The sequence below is a fragment of the Cetorhinus maximus genome, chromosome 18 (assembly GCF_964194155.1).
Source record: "Cetorhinus maximus chromosome 18, sCetMax3.hap1.1, whole genome shotgun sequence".
Classification (NCBI taxonomy): domain Eukaryota; kingdom Metazoa; phylum Chordata; class Chondrichthyes; order Lamniformes; family Cetorhinidae; genus Cetorhinus; species Cetorhinus maximus.
Window position 1 is genome coordinate 75371246 of NC_135896.1, and position 18649 is coordinate 75389894.

General features: G+C 43.8%; 1 protein-coding gene across 1 annotated transcript in view; it reads left to right on the plus strand.

Moving 5' to 3' along the window:
• The window catches only part of LOC144693250 (cysteine-rich protein 2-like), a 76158-nt gene extending 71081 nt beyond the window's left edge, over positions 1 to 5077 (plus strand). Inside the window, exons 7-8 of the mRNA XM_078562919.1 lie at positions 2613 to 2670; positions 4331 to 5077. Coding sequence (XP_078419045.1) covers positions 2613 to 2670; positions 4331 to 4395 — 123 coding nt within the window. The 3' untranslated portion in view covers positions 4396 to 5077. The remainder of the gene's footprint in view (positions 1 to 2612; positions 2671 to 4330) is intronic.
• Positions 5078 to 18649: the final 13572 nt, after the last annotated feature.

The window sequence follows — 18649 nt, forward strand, 5'->3', positions numbered from 1 at the left end:
TTGATTTAACATTTCAACCAAAAGATGGTTTGACAGTGCAGCACTCCCTACTGCATGAAATTGCCAGCCTGGATTATGTGCTCAAGTCTTTGGAGTGGGGCTTAAACCTTCTGATTCAGAAGCGAGAGTCCTACCACTGAGCCAAGGCTGATACCTGTACAGATCAGATTGTACGTGATGCCCCCCACAGTAGGATTGCCTGTTGATTCTTGGCTCAGGTGCTGAAAAATGGCAGAGATACTGGACTGCTGTCAGCAGCACAACAGAAAGCAATATCTTTAGCAGTGAAGGGGAGAATGATTGGCCACCGACATTTTTTTAAAGAATTAGAAAAGATGAGACAGGGTAACTGTAAATAGACAGTCACTCCAAGATTAACATTTACTGGTGGAGCTCTGGTTCTGTTTAGGCACATTTGTTCATTAGCTGTGCAAGTTGGAGTAGAACCTGTCATCTCAGTGCATTAGCCGAGTCTGATGTCAGATCCTTTCCAGACACCAAGGGTAGAATTTTTCGCTCGGTGTGCGGGCTTGTGCATTGCAACATCAGCGCATGCTGATGTTGGGCAAGTGTCCCGATGTCAATGTGCACCCACGCGATATTTCAGCCAGCGGGCGTGCACTAAACTCAGGTGTGTGCCTGCCGACAAATTAAGAGGGCACTTAAGCCTATTAACGCCGCAATTAATGGAGGCTTTTTGTTTGCCCGTCTAACGCTACGGTTGGTGGGTGGCGAATCGGCCAGGTGGCCTTTGTATTTTTCAGGAAACCTCATCCTTGGGCGGGATGATGTTTCCATTATTAAATTTTTTAAAAAGTATGGACAGAATTTTCATCTTGTATATGTTCAGGTGACTGATTCTGAAGTGTGGGCATTTTTTCCGGATTTAAAACATTTTTTTTATTGCATTTAAATTCTTCAGCTCCCTGAGGCAGCTCTCTGCCTTCAGGGAGTTTTCACTCTGCGCCCCCCCCACGCCCGCGCTGACTTCAGTGCTGCTCCCGACATCACCCCGGCAGCGCTGATCCTTTCAGCACGCCTTTCACGCTGGCTGGCCGTTAATTGGCCAGCCAGTGTGAAATCACAGTCGGGTGTCCATTCCCCCGGCTTCTCCATGGCTTCTCCTTGGCCTGCCGATCGCGGGCGCCCACTGAACTAAAAATCCTAAACAAAAATAAAAATACCTGGAAAAACTCAGCAGGTCTGACAGCATCTGCAGAGAGGAACACAGTTAACGTTTCGAGTCTGTATGACTCTTCAACAGAACTAAGTAAAAATAGAAGAGAGGTGAAATATAAGCTGGTTTAAGGGGGGGCGGGACAGGTAGAGCTGGATGGAGGGCCAGTGATAGGTGGAGATAACCAAAAGATGTCACATCTTTAGTCACAACTGGAAATCCTGCCCCAGGAGAGATTATGTAGATGTAGATGTTTTCTGGTAATTTCCTGTGCTGTCATCAACAGCTCACAGCCCATTTCCTGCCTGATATTTCTAAAATGTCAGGACCTTTTCTCATCTGTGCTAGGAGATCAAGAATGCCCCATCAGCCAATGGGCCATGTTTTCATAGCTTACTAGCTGTGTGTAGAGGAGATTCACAGTTGTGACCTGCTAATTTACACTAAGTATGTACTCCTTAAATAAGAAAAGGAAAAGTCATCTATACTTTGACAAAGGTTATTTTCTGACCCACTTCTCCTCCCCTCTCTATCTTATACCTGCTCCTTTGTAAAGGCGGGTGAGTGGCCTGTTCTCATGAGGGCTCTGCAGGGAGCTGTAGCAAATTGGTGTTGGGATTAGATGAGTGACTTGTTCTCAGGGTTTTGTTGGGGCTGCTTTATAGTCAAGTGCTAGTTCTGACTACCAGTCAGTGAAATTGGCCTTGGGCAGAAGTGCAAAAGGAGGGTAAAGGGAAAAGATTATTGGGTGGAATGTTGTACTCGAGGCCAATTTGCTATCTTTCAGTCTGTGCTAGCAAACAGGAGGTCAAGTTCACATTTGCCAGTGGGAGATGAGAACTCAGGCTTGCTGTGATCTCTACAGCCACTGGTCTGTCCTCATTGCAGGGAACTAAACACTCGCAACATATTGAAAGGGCAACTTTGAAGTGCTCTGGTGCCTTCCCATCATGATCTTCTGAGTTACAAGCACTAGCGCATTAAAGTGAAGGGTTTATCATGAGGAGGTCTCAGCAGTGTTATGCTTTTTGCCACTGGATGGAGCTCTCTGCTTTACAAGATTATTTAACAGCATACACACCTAACTCATTGAGGGTGGACTTTATGAACGGTACTCGTGAGTGACCTCACCCTTCCAAAACGCATCTTGTAATGTTTTTGGTTCAGAAAGACTAGCGCTTCTATAGCGCTTTTCACAACCTCAGGATGTCTCAAAGTGCTTTACAGCCAATGAAGTACTTTTTAAAGTGTGGTCACTGTTGTAATGTAGGAAACATGGAAGTTTGGAAAGCAAGATCCCACAAACAACAATGTGCTAATGATGGGATTTTTTTAAAGAGATGTTTGTTGCGAGCAGCTGGTATTTGAGTACAACCAGTGAACGGAGTTTTTTGCCTACATACTAAAATGGTCTTTCTGTTGTGTCTCTATGCAGCATGATGGACAGCCTTACTGCCACAAGCCCTGCTATGGAATCCTGTTTGGACCAAAAGGTAAAATGGTTCAAGTTAAAAGATATATGATGGAGATGGGATTAGTTCTTGATGCTAACACAAAATAGGTGATGGAGAATCAGCTGCCCATTCCCTTTCCCATTGACTTCACTGATATCTAAAACCGATCCTCTCCCAGTTGCCTGTGTGTAGAACTGATCCTCCTCTCACTGGGATCCAGTGGTCTGTGTGTAGAACTGATCCCTCTCTCACTGGACCCAGTGCTCTGTGTGCAGAACACTCTATCCACTGGGTGGGATCCGGTGCTCTGTGTGTAGATATCCTCTGGATATTTGTTGTTCTAATGCAGAGTTCAGGTGCAAGAATCCAGAGCAGGGGAAAAAATTAGTCTGTTTTCCCCAAAGAACAGAAAATGGTGACCAGGTAAAGACCAGTTGATCCATCGCGCTGATCCATCATGTTGATCTATACAGGCCAGTTGTAATTAAGCATCATTCTGTCCATTGCGCCATCTATCAGAACCCATGTGGTAGGCATCCAGCCATCTCAGGAGATGATGGACTGTGCCCAGGGTGTATACACGCCACTTCTGGATTGAACATCGTCTGTTGTTGCTCTAGAGGCCAATTTGTCATTGGCAGTCCCTTCCCAGCTGGCACAGATGAATAGCATTGGCTTGAGGTCAACTGATTTGTAATTTCCTTCCAACTGGCTTGCTTTTCTGCCATCTTTTCTTTTGTCCTCTGCTTTTTCCATGCTCTTCCTAACTGCTTGTTTCCACACACTCCAGTTAGCACCAAGGACTTCCCATGCATCGACTCTGATCCCGGCCAACTTGAGATCTCACTTGCAGGCATCCATATATCACAGACATGGGTGACTTGTGGTCTTGTGCCGATAGCAAGCTTGCCATGGAGCGTGTCGTTGGAAATGTAGCCATATTTTTGCACATGATCCAGCCACTGGAGTCACCACTGACTCAAGGGCAAACATACTGGGGATCCCTGCACGCTGGTGTGCTTTCCTATTTGGCACTCTGTTCTGCAGGACTGAAGCTATGTAATCTCCTGAAAATATCGTTCAATCATTAATTGGTTTGCCCTACTCATTGTCGGTCTCTACAGAGACACACTTGGACAGTACAATACTATATGTCAGACTGAATATTGAACAGATTAATTACAGTAATAGGTACCTACACCAATGAGTCACTTATCATATTCCATAAATCGGGCTCCATCACTTCTATATGTGCTGGTGAATAAACAAGGGATATCAGTGTCTGTGTTTGTAAACTGCTGTTCTAAATATCAGAAACTCAAGGCCATTTCCATTTCTGCTGTCAGCATGTTCTACACCACCAGGTTTCAAGGATTGCCTTGCAGAAGGAGAGAGAGGTAAGGAGCTGAAGAGGTTTAGGGAGGGAATTCCAGAACTTGGGGTCTTGAAGGCAGGGCCACCAATAGTGGAGCAATGATAACCGGGGATGCTCAAGAGGCCAGAATTGCAGGAGCTCAGAGATTTTGAAGGCCTGTAGGGCTGGAGAAGATTACAGAGATAGGGGGAGGCAAAGCCATGGAGAGATCTGAGCACAATCCATTTCAAGTAGGACAGCAGGCTCTTTTTGCAGTTAGAAGATGCACCGCTGTACAGGTTCTTCAATTTCTATCGCCCATTTCATTTCTTACTGTGGTTACAGGGGTCAACACTGGAGTTGTTGGGAGCTACATCTACGAGAAGAGTGACGCTGCTGGGGGCCAGTGAGGGGTTTACCAGACTCCAGGAGAATCCAAGTCCAACATTGCGTGGTTTCTTCGCTAATGCAAAGTGCACAAGGCGCTGTATTCACCATAACACACAGTAATAATAGTTTAGAACTAGACGTGTTCAGAAGTATTAAATGTAGTTTGAACTGTAGTGTGCAATCTGAGCTGTCATAGGACAGGGAGGCAGCTCTCAGTACCTGATGGCCTCCTGTCGCTATCTCTCAAATTTTAATATAGCTAAAAGTTGACAGCTCTTAACACCACCATGAATTTGCCAAAGCTATTGTCAGATCTCAAACCAGAGAGTGATGGTCAGGGCGAAGTCAGCAACCCTTTTAAAAGCCAAGCACCAGCTGAAATATTTTGCAAACACTACTGCAGTAACAACAATTGGTGAGTAACCATGTATTGATCTCTATGTAATATCCCTCCTGTTTTATTAAATCTTGTGTAATAAGCTGTCTATCCCATCATCTCTCACTGTGCATCGTGATTTCCACCTGTTGGAAGGGGACAGATGGTCCTGCAACTACAGTATTATATTGTGCAAAGTTTGTTCTAAAAATCTTGTTCTTTTTCTAAAAAGCATCAGCAAAGTGAAGCTTCCTGTTACCATGCATTAAAGTAAAGTTAAATGCTGTTCAGTTATCTTTTATTGATAATAAACTATGCCAAACATTTCTAGATGTCTCTTAGCTTTATTCATTTACTTTTCAGCTGTTAAGTTAAGTTGGGGCGCACAGTCAATATATATTTTCTCTTCTGCCCCCCTTCTGAGGGCACTGACTCTTGCTGAGACCACTTATGTAGATGTAAGCCCCTCTGGTCTCTCATCCAGGTACCTCTAGACTGCAACTACAGGGGGCATCCTGGATAAGCCTGATCCTATACGCTCGTGTTCAGATATGTTTTTTAAATTTGGGTTTACTGCATCGTGATAAGGATTGAGAATCTAGCTGTTTCCTATTCCTCTATTCATCAACACTGTCCTACGCTCCAAAGATACAATGGAGCTAAATGTTCAGCCTCTATGGCAAAGATCAGCTACTTGAGCACTGATAGGGAATTAAATCACAGACTATCCTTGGAAAGATTGTCTCTGCAAATTATGTGGAACTACATTGTAAAAAGAGAACATCTTCACTTTCCTAACATTGTTAAATTAGAATCATACAGCTCTGAAGGTGACCTTTTGGACTGTTGTACCTCTGCTGGCACTTGTGAAAGAGCTGTCTAATTTAGTCTCACTCACCTACACTTTCTGAATAACCCTGAAAGTGTGTCTTGTTCAAGTACATATCCAATTGCCTTTTGGAAGTTCATATTGAATTTGATTCCATCACCCTTTTAGACAGTGCGTTCCAGATCTAAACAACCCACTATGAAGAAATTTCTTCTTGTTCTTTCGTCAATTATTTTAACAATTTGCATTTATAGCAACACAGGAGCGATTATCAAACATTTGGTAATGAGCCACATAAAAAAATATTGGGACAGGTGACCAGAAGCTTGGTCAAAAATGTAGGCTTTGAGAAGCATCCTAAAGGAGGAGGAAGAGGGAGAGAAAGATCTACGTAGAGAATTCCAGCGCTTAGACCCAGGTAGCTGAAGGCATAACCGCCAGTGGAGGCTTGGGGGTGATCAAGGGGTCAGAATTGCATGAGCTCAGATGTCTGAGAGGTTTACAGGATTGGAGGACATTACAGAGATCAGGATCATGGAGGGATTTGAAAACAAAGATAAGAATTTTATAATTGAGGTGTTGCTGGGCTGGGAGCCAATATAGCGAGCAAAGGGGTGCTGGGTGAATGGCACTTGATATGAGTTAGGACATGGGGAACAAGAGTGTTTGATGAGCTCAAGTTTATATAGGATAGAGAATGGGAGACTGGCCAGGAAATCGTTGGAACGGTCATGTCCAGTGGTGCTAACAATATGGAAGATGGTTTGAGGCAGGAGTGGAGTCAGGTGATGTAGGATGCCTTAGTGATGGAACAGATTTGTGGTCAGAAACTCCTCTGTGACCGCTTTCCAGAGGATACAGTTTCTCCTGAATTGCTCTGTCAAGCCCCTGCATAATAATTTCAAAATTTCATCTCTATTAGGTCTCCTCTAAACCTTTTTTTAAATTACATGTGATGTGCATGACCCTGGCAAAACCACCATTTGTTCTCCATCCTGAATTGCCCTGGAGGAGCGAGTTGTGCACTGCCTTCTTGAACCGCTGCAGTCTGTGTGGTGTAGCAGTGCTGTTAGGAAGGAATTTCCAGGATTTTTGACCCAGCAAGAATGAAGACATAGAGATATAGTTTCAAGTCAAGATGGTATGTAAATAAACTTGGAGGATTGTGATTTGCAGGACATAGCTCCTGGAGCTGAGATGAACAACCACAATCATCTGCCTTTGTGCTAGGTATGACTCCAACCAGTGAAGAATTTTCCCCTGATTCCCATAGCTTCAATTTTGATAGGGCTCCTTGATGCCATATACTTGGTCAAATGCTGCCTTGAAGTCAAAGGCAGTCACTCTCACCTCACCTTTGGAATTCAGCTGTTTTGACCATGTTTGAACCAATGCTATAATGAGGTATAGAGCCTGTGGCCCTGGAAAAATGCTGTCTGCTCTAACAGGACATTGCTGCAGGAGTTCCTCAAGGTAATATCCTAGGCCCAGCAGCTGCTTCAGAAGTGTGGATGTTTGCTGATGATTGCACGGTGTTCAGTACCATTTGCAACTCCTCAGATGCTGAAGCAGAACATGCCTGCATGCAACAAGAGCTAGACAACATTCAGGCTTGGGCTGATAAGTGGCAAGTAATATTCACACCACACAAGTACACGGTAATGACCATGTCCAACAAAAACAAATCTAACCATCTCACCTTGACATTCAACAGGCTTACCATCATTGAATCTTCCACCGTCATCATCCTGTGGGTTAGCATTGATCAGAAATTTAACTGGACCAGCCATTTAAATACTGTGGATACAAGAGCAGGTCAAAGGCTGGGAATTCTGCAGTGAGTAGCTCACCTCCTGACTCCCCAAACCTGTCTACCATCTACAAGGCACAAGTCAGGTGTGTGATGAAATACTGTCCACTTGCCTAGATGAATGCAGCTCCCACAACACTCAAGAAGCTCAACACCATCTAGCACAATTAAGCCCACTTAATTGGCACTGCATCCATCACCCTAAACATTCACTTCCTCTATCCCTGTTGCACATGGCAGCAGTGTGTGCCATCTACATGATGCACTGCAGCAACTTGCCACGTCTCCTTCGACAGCACCTTCCAAACCTCCAAGTTCTACCACCTAGAAAGACAAAGGCAGCAGACAAATGGCAAAAACACCAACATCTGCAAGTTCCCCTCCACACATCTGAGCAGTGGGTTTAATACCAGATACATTGTGTTTTGCTGACTTACTAGATCAAGTCTCGAGAATCGATCCTGAAATGAGAATCTGTTTCACATCTCCTCACCCTAAGGATTTCCCAGATGAGATATTACAACTTATCCAGGAGAGAGCCGACACTTGCAAACAGAACCATTTGTCTTAAGGGGAGCAATCCCAGTTTCTGCAATCTCGCTACATAACTGAAGCCCTTCAAATCTAGTATTATCCCAGTAAAACTTCTCTGTACCATGTCCAAGGCCTTGACATCCTTGCTAAAGAATGGTGCCCTGATTGTACAGTATACAATACAACAGCTGGAGCTTAACCAATGGTCAGCATGATTCTATTTACAAGGGCAAGTTTTCTTAACCACCTTCTCAACTTGCCCTGCCACCCTCAAAGATTTGTGAATATTCACCCCCAGGGCTCTCTGTTTTTGCACCCCCTGCAGAATTTGAATTATACTGCCTTCTCATGTGTATCACTTCACATGTGTCTGCCATTTCATCAGTCTGCCTACATCCATCTGGAGTCTGCGACTAACCTGCTCATTACTTACTATTTGCCAAGTTGTGACTCATCTGTAAACTTCAAAATTGGGCCCCTACACCCAAGCCCAGGTAAGAAAAGCAATGGCCCTAATACTGATCCCTGGACAAACACACTGCATGCTTCTCTCCAGGTCACAGAAACCTCCATTCACTACTACTGTCTGTCTTGTATCCCTTAGTCAATTTTGTACCCAAGTTATAACCATCCCTTTAATATGTAGAATCATAGAATGGTTACAGCACAGAGAAAGCCATTCATCTCAGGTTCCTCAGCAGGTCCTATGCCCAACCATCTTCAGCTGCTTCATCAATGACCTTCCTTCCATCATAAGGTCAGAAGTGCAGGTGTTCACTGATGATTGCACAATAATCAGCACCATTCACGACTCCTCAGGTATTCAAGCAGTCCATGTCCAAATGCAGCAAGACCTGGACAATATCCAGGCTTGAGCTGACAAGTGGCAAGTAACATTTGCACCACACAAGTGTCAGGCAATGACTATCTCCAACAAGAGAGAATCTAACCATCGCCCCTCGACATTCAATGGCATTAGCATTGCTGAATCCCCCACCTTCAACATCCTGGGGGTTACCACTGACCAGAAACTGAACTGGACTAGCCATACAAATACTGTGGCTACAAGAGCAGGTCAGAGGCTAGGAATCCTGCAGCACGTAACTCACTTCCTGACTCCCCAAAGTCCGTCCACCATCTACAAAGCGCAAGTCAGGAGTGTCAACTCTCCCCTTGTGTGGATGAGTGCAGCTCTGACAACATTCAAGAAGCTTGACACCATCCAGGGCAAAGCAGCCCGCTTGATTGGCACTCCCATCTACAAACATTCAATCCCTCCACAGTCGCGGCAGTGTGTACCATCTACAAGATGCACTGCAGGAATTCACCAAGGCTCTTCATTCAAACCCACGACCTCTACCACCTAGAAGGACAAGGGCAGCAGATAGATGGGAGTCACCACCTGGAAGTTCCCCTCCAAGCCACTCACCATCCTGACTTGGAAATATATCACCGTTTCTTCACTGTCACTGGGTCAAAATCCTGGAACTCCATCCCTAACAGCACTGTGGGTGTACCTACACCACATGGACTGCAGCGGCTGAAGAAGGCAGCTCACCACCACCACCTTCTCAAGGTCAATTAAGGATGGGCAATAAATGCTGGCCTAGCCAGCGACGCCCACATCCCATGAATGAGAAAAAAAAGCTTGATGAGTCCATGTCAGCTCTCTGCAACAGCAATTCAGCTAGTTCCACTGCTCTGCCTTTTCCTTGTAGCCCTTCAAATATTTTCTCAGGTGTTTATCCAATTCTCTTCATGATTATCAAAACCTCTATCAAATTCCCTATGAACCTTCTTTTCTTTAAGGAGAACAACACAGCTTCTCCAACCTATCCATGTTACCGAAGTCCCTGGAACCATTCTTGTAAATATCTTCAGCACCCACTTTAATTCCTTCACATTCTTCCTAAAGTGTGGTACCCAGGATTGGACACAATACTCCAGTTTTTGTCAAACCAGTGTTTTATAAAGGTTCTCCGTAACTTCCTTATTTTGTGCATTATGCCTCTATTATAAATCCCACTGTTTTATGCTGTATGTTCAGTAGGTCTCACAAAGAGATTCTGAGCCTTGTATGGTTGAACATTAAGTGTTTATTGATAACACATAATTATGTACGTATATACAGGGTATAGCCCAAGATATGAGTTAACTGCATGATTGCTTCTGCACAGGTCCCTGTACAGTCCACAACTGACCCTAGTCTCAAATCATGTGTCTCTTTACATCACATTCTGGTCAGGGCGGTGCTGATTCCCAGTCCCATATTAACCCTTGCTGTGCCAGATACCCCTATACTACACTGATATGCCTTAATAAATGTTTTCTCAACCTACCCTGCCATCTTCAACAATTTGTGCACATATACCCGCTGGTCTTTCTGTTCTTGCACCCCCTCTAGGATTGTGTCCTTTATTTTATATTGCTTCTCCTTGTTTTTCCTACAAAAATGTAAACTTCTTCATACTTCGCTTCATTAAATTTCATCTGCCACTTGTCCGCCCATTCCACCAGCCTGTCTATGTCCTCTTGTAGTATAACACTGTCTTCCTCACAGTTTACAATCTTTCCAAGTTTGTGTCATCTCCAAATTTTGAAATTGTATCCTCAACACCTGTGTCTAGGTCATTAATATATCAAGTAAAGCAGAGGTCCTAGTACCAACCACTGGTTATATAATTTTATTTGCTTCTATTTTCTGACCAGATCTATTAGGTACTTTGACAAATAGCTTTTGCAAGTCCCTATATAGAACATCTATAGCTACCTTCAACAACCCTCTCGGTTCTATCAAAGAACTCAATCAGGTTAATCAGACACAATTTACCTTAAATTTATGCTGCCTGCCCCTTTATACTCGTGCTTCTCTATGTGAGAATTAATGTTGTCCTCGACAATGGTCACTAGTAGCCTTCCCACCACTAACAGTAGACTGATTTGATAGTTACCAGGTTTATCCCTCTTCCCTTTTTTGAATAGGAATGTAAGGTTTGCAACTCTCCAGTCCTCTGGCACCACTCCACTATCTAAGTGGAATTGAAAGATTGTGGTCAGAGTTTCTGCTATCTCCACTCTAGCTTCCCTCAACATCCCACCTGGAATGGCTGCTTGATAACTTTGCGTGATGCCAACCTATTTAGCAGCTCCTTTCTATCTATTTTTATCTAAATTCTCTACTTCAGGCAATTCCTTAACCTTTTCCTTTCCTGGTTTAAAAGCTTGCCTCCTTCAGGCTCTTTGACTGTGTGGGGCATCTCCCTCACTATCTCTTTCCCTGCTCTGGGACTTCTCTGGTCTCTGTTTAATTCTGGGATATTCTGAGAGTCTATTTTAAATTCTGTTGGCCCTTCCTGGACCTGTTGTAACTTTACCAGCCGAGCTTCGGCCTTTCTACATTTGAGCAGCCCTCGCTCAACGTTTATGGGTGCTATCTCACCGCTTTGGGCATCTGGACCTTACCCAGCTTTCTGCTCTCCTGCAGGTTTCTGCTGGTTGACGTTGGCCTCTTTTATTTTGCTGCCTAACACCTTGCTGCCAGCTAAATCGTTCCCAAGGAGAAAGTTGTTTTATGCTACTGGCAGTTCAGGCACAGTTCCTACCATGACAGGACCTGAAACAAGGTCACACTCTAGGTGGACCTTATGGAGGGGTGCAAACACAGATCCTCCTCCCACTCCACTGATCAGCACTTTGGCCTTCAGGGAGAACTCAGAGGTTGGGGTAGGTTTAGGTTTCCCTCCGACATCAAGGACTGAGTGGATCCTGTGTCCTGGAGCAGTGAAGCGGACTTCCTCACATCCTGGGATGGGTATGGGGACACTATTCCTGAAAGGACAAAGCTCTCTTAGAGTTTGTCCTACTCAGACACACTTAGTGCCATGTCTTCCAAGGGTAACTTTCGGTAGCGAGAGTCTCTGCCTGCTCTGCTATGCTATCCGTAGGAGCATCCTTTGGACGCTACTCATATGGAGCCCTATTAGACCAATAGCAGTGCTCAGGTCTGGAATGGCCTATCTTATTACAATGAGAACATGCCAGTCTCTGAGGGTTCTCCTTTCGGGGTGCAGGGGAGCTTCTTGCACATTCCTTTGTGTTATCTTTTCTGGGTAGGGGGCCTTTACTATCTAGATCATGCTGCTTATCTTTCCAATGGTCATGGGGATGGTTTGCAAAGGGTCTGCCTGAGTTTCCAGGCCTACGGATGAGATCGTAGCTGTCTGCTGTGACTGCTGCATCCCTGACTGTCAGGGTTCTCTGCTCGTCTAAGTGCATCTGCAGGTTGGAGGGTAAGCAATTTTTAAATTCCTCTAACAATACTAACTCATGCAACCCCTCATAGGTGTGTGAGATTCTTAGGGACCTTACCCATCGGTCTAACGCGATTTGCTGTAGCCATTCAAACTCTATGTAGGTTTGTGTGGGCTTCTTACGAACTTTCTGGAATTGTTCACAATATGCCTCTGGGACTAACTCGTAGGCACTTAGGATGGCAGCCTTGGTCTGCTCATAGTTTATAGACAGTCAGCATGGAGTTGACCTCTCGGGCTTTCTCTGACAGCTATCCTTGAATTTAAAATGGCCATTTTAGCTGTCTGGCTACTTTCTCAAAAATGGCAAAAAATGACTCTACATAACTCTCTTAGAATTTAGGAATAAATCTGGCATACTTGAGGGCCTCGGAGGGTGGTTCTGGTTTAGGGAGATGGGGGTGCTACTGGGTAGAGAGAGATTTTCCCTCACAGCTTCCAGCTGTCTGGTCTCTTTCTCCCTTTGAGCTGCTAATTCCATTTCCAATTTTTAGAGCTGGAATTCTCTTTCCCTTTCCTCTTCCCTTCAACTCTCTCTCTCCCCCTCTTGTTCGCTTTCTCTCTCCTGAAATTCTAGCTGCAATCCGAACTTTTCCAGCTTGGTTTTGGCAAGGGGAGGGGATTTGGAATCATGGTTGAGCTTTACATGTATCTGTTCTAAATGTTCAACCAACAACTGGATCAGTTCACTTCTCTTCAATGTACTGAGCAATTTTAACTGCACCTCGCTAGCCAAGGCTTTCAGTTACTCTGTGCTAAGGGTTGCTGAAGTTTCACCATTCAACTTTCCTTGCTGGACCCATATCTTGGCATCAAATGTTGCCCTTTTCTTAGCTTTAGAGAAAAGAAATTTGCTCTGGTAAGTTACTTGTGTTTTAAAATTAATTCTAGCAACCCAGTTAGCTGCCAATTGACTCTTTTATCTCAGATTTGGCTCCTGTCTACTTGGACTCTGGTCAAATTCAAATGGGCGATCCCAAATTTCAGCACCCATTTTCTGTTACGGACAGGAAGGGGTTAATTTAAACAGCACTAATTTCTCCTTTCACTACCTGTCCATAAACAGAATGGTGTTTTGTCTTGTTTCTCCTTTACAGGCAGTAGCATATTTCCCAACCCCTCGGTTTTGGTGTGATCCAATTTCTATAGATAACCCCACAGCAAACTCGAGATAGGATGAACTCAAAGGGTTAGTTTATTTGCACACAATTAAAAAGTGGGAGAGGTTTGCAACATTGCCCCCTTTGTAGTCATACAGTAAAAGAGGCATAGAGAAAAGAAAGATTTACAGTGCAGAGACCACAGAGGAAAGAAATAGTGTTTCATGTGGGTTCCAGAGTTCAGAATCAAAGTCCAATGAGGTATTCCTTCATGGAGGCCAGCTGGTTGAAAACCTACGCTGTATAATTCATTTTCTGGTGATGTTGACTTCACATGATGAGATAGGCATGCAGAGATGAATCAGTCTTGTAGGCGATGGTACAGAATTCCCAGTAGCAGTGTAGATGGGGGCCTGGTGCCCAAGAGTTGAAGGGAAGAGGAAAAGGAAAGAGAATTCCAGCTCCAAAAATTGGAAATGGAATTAGCAACTCAAAGGGCGAGAGAGACCAGACAGCTGGAAGCTGCGAGGGAAAATCTCTCTCTACCTGGTAGCACCCCCATCTCTTTTCTGTGAGGTTGCTTGAAGGATGGTAAACGGCAGACTGAAATATTACAGCACAGCAAGGCAATACTACTGGTTATACAAGTTAGATGTCCATGTCACATGACTCCCACCTCTCCACAATGTCTTTGACAAGGGATGTGTATTCCTTGTCTGGATCCCTGAGATTGTTAAATGCCCCAACCATTAAGAATTGAAAGGGAGGTTGGGGGGTCCTTTGTCCTAGAAGAGTAGACTCTGGTTGACCAAGCTGGGCTAAGAAACGCAGTTGGCCTTTGTACAGCTCTCTTTGAATTTGGTCTTTGCAGCCCACAAAAGGGTTGTTAGTGTCTATTCAAAGATAAGGAGGTGCAAGTTTCTTGATACTGCCATGAAAACTCCTTTTGTTCGAGGGTCACAGACAGACATAGCTTCAGCCATGTTAAATGGTCTTTGTCCAGTTTTAAAAATTTTAGAAATAGCCATAAGGATATCCATATCTATTTTCTAAAAAATATATACAGGTGAGGTCTTAGTCCCCTCACAAGAGTTTTTCAACTCGTCCTGCCACATTCAATGATTTATGTACATACACCTGCAAGTTCCTCTATTCCTGTGCTTCTATTAAAATTGTACCATTTGGTTCATTTTTCCTCTTTTCATTCATCGAACTAAATTGTATCAATTCACACTCCTTTGTGTTACATTTCACTTCTTAGGTGTCAACCCATTTCACTGTCTGTATCTCTTCCTGAAGATTGTGACTATTTGCTTCATTTTTACTACGTTCCTGAGTTTCGTGCCATCGAACTTTGAAATTATGTCATGTATACCCAAATCCAGGTTATGTCAGAAAGAGCAATGGTCCCAACACTGGCTTTTGGAGGCATCACTACACAGCCCCCTGGGAAGCTCAATTGTTGAGCACGTTCAAGACAGAAATCAATAGATTTCTGGTTATGAATGACATCAAGGGATATGTGGATAACGCAAGAAAGTGGCATTGAGGTAGATGATCAGCCATGATCTAATTGAATGGTGGAGCAGGCTTGAAGAGCCAAATGGCCTACTCCTGCTCCTATGTTCTTATGAAAAGTGGCCACTCACCACTGCTTCCTGTTTTCTGAACCTTAGCCAATCTTGGATTTATGCTCTTACTATCTCTTGAGATTTAATCCTGTGAGCTGGGGAATTCCTAACCCCATGAAATAATAGTGAGTATTCCTGGATAGTCAATACTCCCAACCACTATGAATTCCAGAATACAGGTAGACAAGAGTTCCAATTGGTAAGTACTGCTAAATAATCAAATTCCTGATAGTTCAATACTCCAAAATAACTGACATTCCCAATAAGTGACAACATTTCTCAGACACCATTATTGCATTGCTGTTTGTCGGACTTTACTGTGTGAAAATTGGCTGCTCTGTTTCCTGCATTATAAGCGAGAGTAAACTTCATTGGCTGTGAAACGCTTTGGGACATCCTGAGGTTGTGAAAGGCCCTATATAAATGCAAGTCCTTCTTTCTGTTTAACCATCACCAAGTTAAGCTCCTGAAAAATCCACATCTATACGTAGAAATTTATTTGTCCAACATGGACTCTGACTCAGCCACAACACAGACATGGCACACATACCCAACTCGAGAAACTACGTACAAGTTGGTGGTGACAAGGGTTTGAGAACCACAAAATGTGTGCAGTTACTGCTAAAGCCACACAGTTTACTGTTGGACTGCCTTCATTTTCTATTCCTTCTTGTAACTGTAAACACAAGATTACACATACATGTAGCTATAACAAAGCAGAATCAGATCTTCATATAATCATAGAATGATTACTGCATAGAAGGAGGCCATTCAGCCCACTGTATCTATGCCAGCTGTCTACAAGAGCAAATCAGCTGGTCCCATTTATTGAGACATCAGCCTTCACGATTCTGGTATGAATGCCGCTATGGTGATTTCCTGACATGTAAATACCATTTTTCCTTGAGATCATCGCATTTCACACATATTAGCAATAAATCACGGTGAAGCAAAGATGACAATTCAACAAAGTAATTGAAGTGAAACAAAGATCCATGCTCACAGCTAGTACATTTTATCCTTCTCAATACCTTCCAATTATCCCATTACCATGGTTACGTTTCCTTAATTAGCTCAGCAAAATTTCTCATAAGCACCAGTGATATGATAGGCATATTCCAGATCATTAGACATTTCTGAGCACTTATTTTCAGACATTGCATTATTCTCTTCATCTGCGTTGATGCCTGTTCCTGTTATCCCTTAGGCAATTCATAGCTTATAAACGGAAATCTGTTTAACTCATTGAGGACCGATTATAATTTTATGGGACTGATCCCACTGAGGTCTTCGGCAGTGTGGGTCAAGCCACGCTCCCACATTAACCAGCAGAGACTGTTGGTCACGACACTTATCTGTTGCATGCAAGTATGTACAGGTACAAACTGAGTTGATTGCAATGAAAAGACATTATCCAATGATCTTACTAAAATGGCATCAGTGATGTGGAATCTCTGCTATGTGGAGAGATTAAAGAAGCCATAATTTTGATAGAGGTGTTCAAAATTTTACAGGGTTTTGCTAAAGTAGAAAAGGAGGAACTGTTTCCAATGACTGGATGGTCAGCAGAGGTCCCAGATTAAAGATAATTGACAAAAGAGCAAGAAATTTGTCAGGAGGTGAGTCAGCCATGACTCAACTAGTAGCACTTTCACCTCTAAGTCAAAGTTCCAGGTTCAAGTTCCGCTCCAGTACTTGAACACAAACATCAATGCTGACACTGCAGTGCAGTGCCTAGGGTGTGCTGCACTGTCGCAGGTGCTGTTTTTTGATAAGATGTTAAACTGAGGTCCCATTTTCCTTCTCAGAAGGATGTAAAAGATCCCATGGCACTATTTGAAGAAGGGCAGGGGGCGCTTTCCTGGATGTCCTGGTCAATATTTATCCCTCAATCAAATCACAAAAACAAAGTATCCTGTCATAATCATATTGCTGTTTGTGGGAGCTTGCTGTGTGCAAATTGGCTGTCGTGTTTCTAAATTACAACAGTGACTACACTTCAAAAGTATTCAATTGGTTGTAAAGCATTTGTGATGTCTAGTAATCATGAGAAGTGCCATGTGAATGCATGTCTTTCTCTTTGTTCTTTATTTGTTTACCTCACCAGTTGTAGTGATCTTGAATGTACTGACTGAAATGCTGGTGTCAGCATGATCAACAGTAACTTTCAATCAGAAATTGGATAAATACTTGAAGGAATAAGAAGAAAAGCCACGAAAAACATTTCAGGGTAACTAAAGACGGAAAATGAACTCAAGACGTGCCAGTGATTCTCACAACCATATGATGAATTGAACAAAAATGATTTGCCAGCTATGGGAGAACAGCGAAGGCTGTATCACAGAGCAGTGTATTTTTTTTAAATCTTTCATGGAATGTGAATGTTGCTGATAAGGCCAGTATTTGTTGCCTATCTCTAATTGCCCTTGAGAAGGTGGTGATGAGCTGCCTTCTTGGACTGCTGTAGTCCATGTGTGTAGGAACATGGTGTGTAGCTGGTGTGAAGGGAATTCCAGGTCTTTGACCAGCAACAGCAGAGGAATGGCAAAATAGTTACAAGACAGCAGGGCGTGTGGCTTGGAGGGGAACTTGCAGCTTGCAGTGTTCCCATGCATCTGCTGCCTTTGTCCTTCTAGGTGGTAGAGATTGCAGGATTGGAAGGTTCTTTCAAAGGAGGCTTGGTGAATTGCTGTAGTGCATCTTGTTAATGGTACATACTGCTGCCAATATGCACTGGTGGTAGATGGGGTGCCAATCAAGAGGGCTGCTTTTTCTTGGATGGTATTGTGCTTCTTGTGTGTTGTTGGAGCCACATTCATCCAAGTAAGTGGAGAGTATTCCATCACACTCCTGATCTGTGCTTTGTAAACAATGGACAGGCTTTGGGGAGTCAGAAGGGGAGTTACTCCCCACAGAATTCCCAGCCTCTGACCTATGGTACCTCCCAGGATGTTGATGTTGCAATTCAGTGATGGTAACGTCATTGAATGTCAAGAGGAGACGGTTAAATTCTCTCTTGGTGGAGATGGTCATTGCCTGGAGCTTGTGTAGTGTGACTTATCAGTTCAAGCTTGAATATTGTCCAGGTCATTCTACATATGGACATAAACTGGTTCAGTATCCGAGGAGTCACAAACGGTGCTGAACATTGTGTGATCATCAGTGAACATCTCCATTTCTGACCTTCTGATGGGGAGAAGGTCATGGATGAAGCAGCTGAAGATGGTTGGGCCTAGGACACTACCCTGAGAAACTCCCACAGAATTGTCCTGAGGCTGAGATGATTGACCTCCAACAACCACAACCATCTTCCTTTGTGCTAGGTATGACTCCAAACAGTGGAGAGTTTTCTCCCTGACTCCTATTGACTCCAGTTTTGTTAGGGCTCCTTGATGCCACATTCGGTCAAATGCAACTTTGGTGTCAAGGGCAGTCACTTTCACTTCCCTCTTAAGTTCGGCTTAGTTCGGCTCTGTTGTCCATGTATGGGCCCAGGATGAAATGAAGTCAGGAGCTGAGAAGCCCTGATGGAACCTAAGCTGCACACCAGTGAGCAGGTTATTGCTGAGTAAGTGCCACTTGATAGCACTGTCGATGACACTTCCATCACCTTGCTGATGACTGAGAGTAGACTGATGGGGCAGTAATCAGTCGGGTAGCTGCCAATGTTGTAGCTGTACTGGA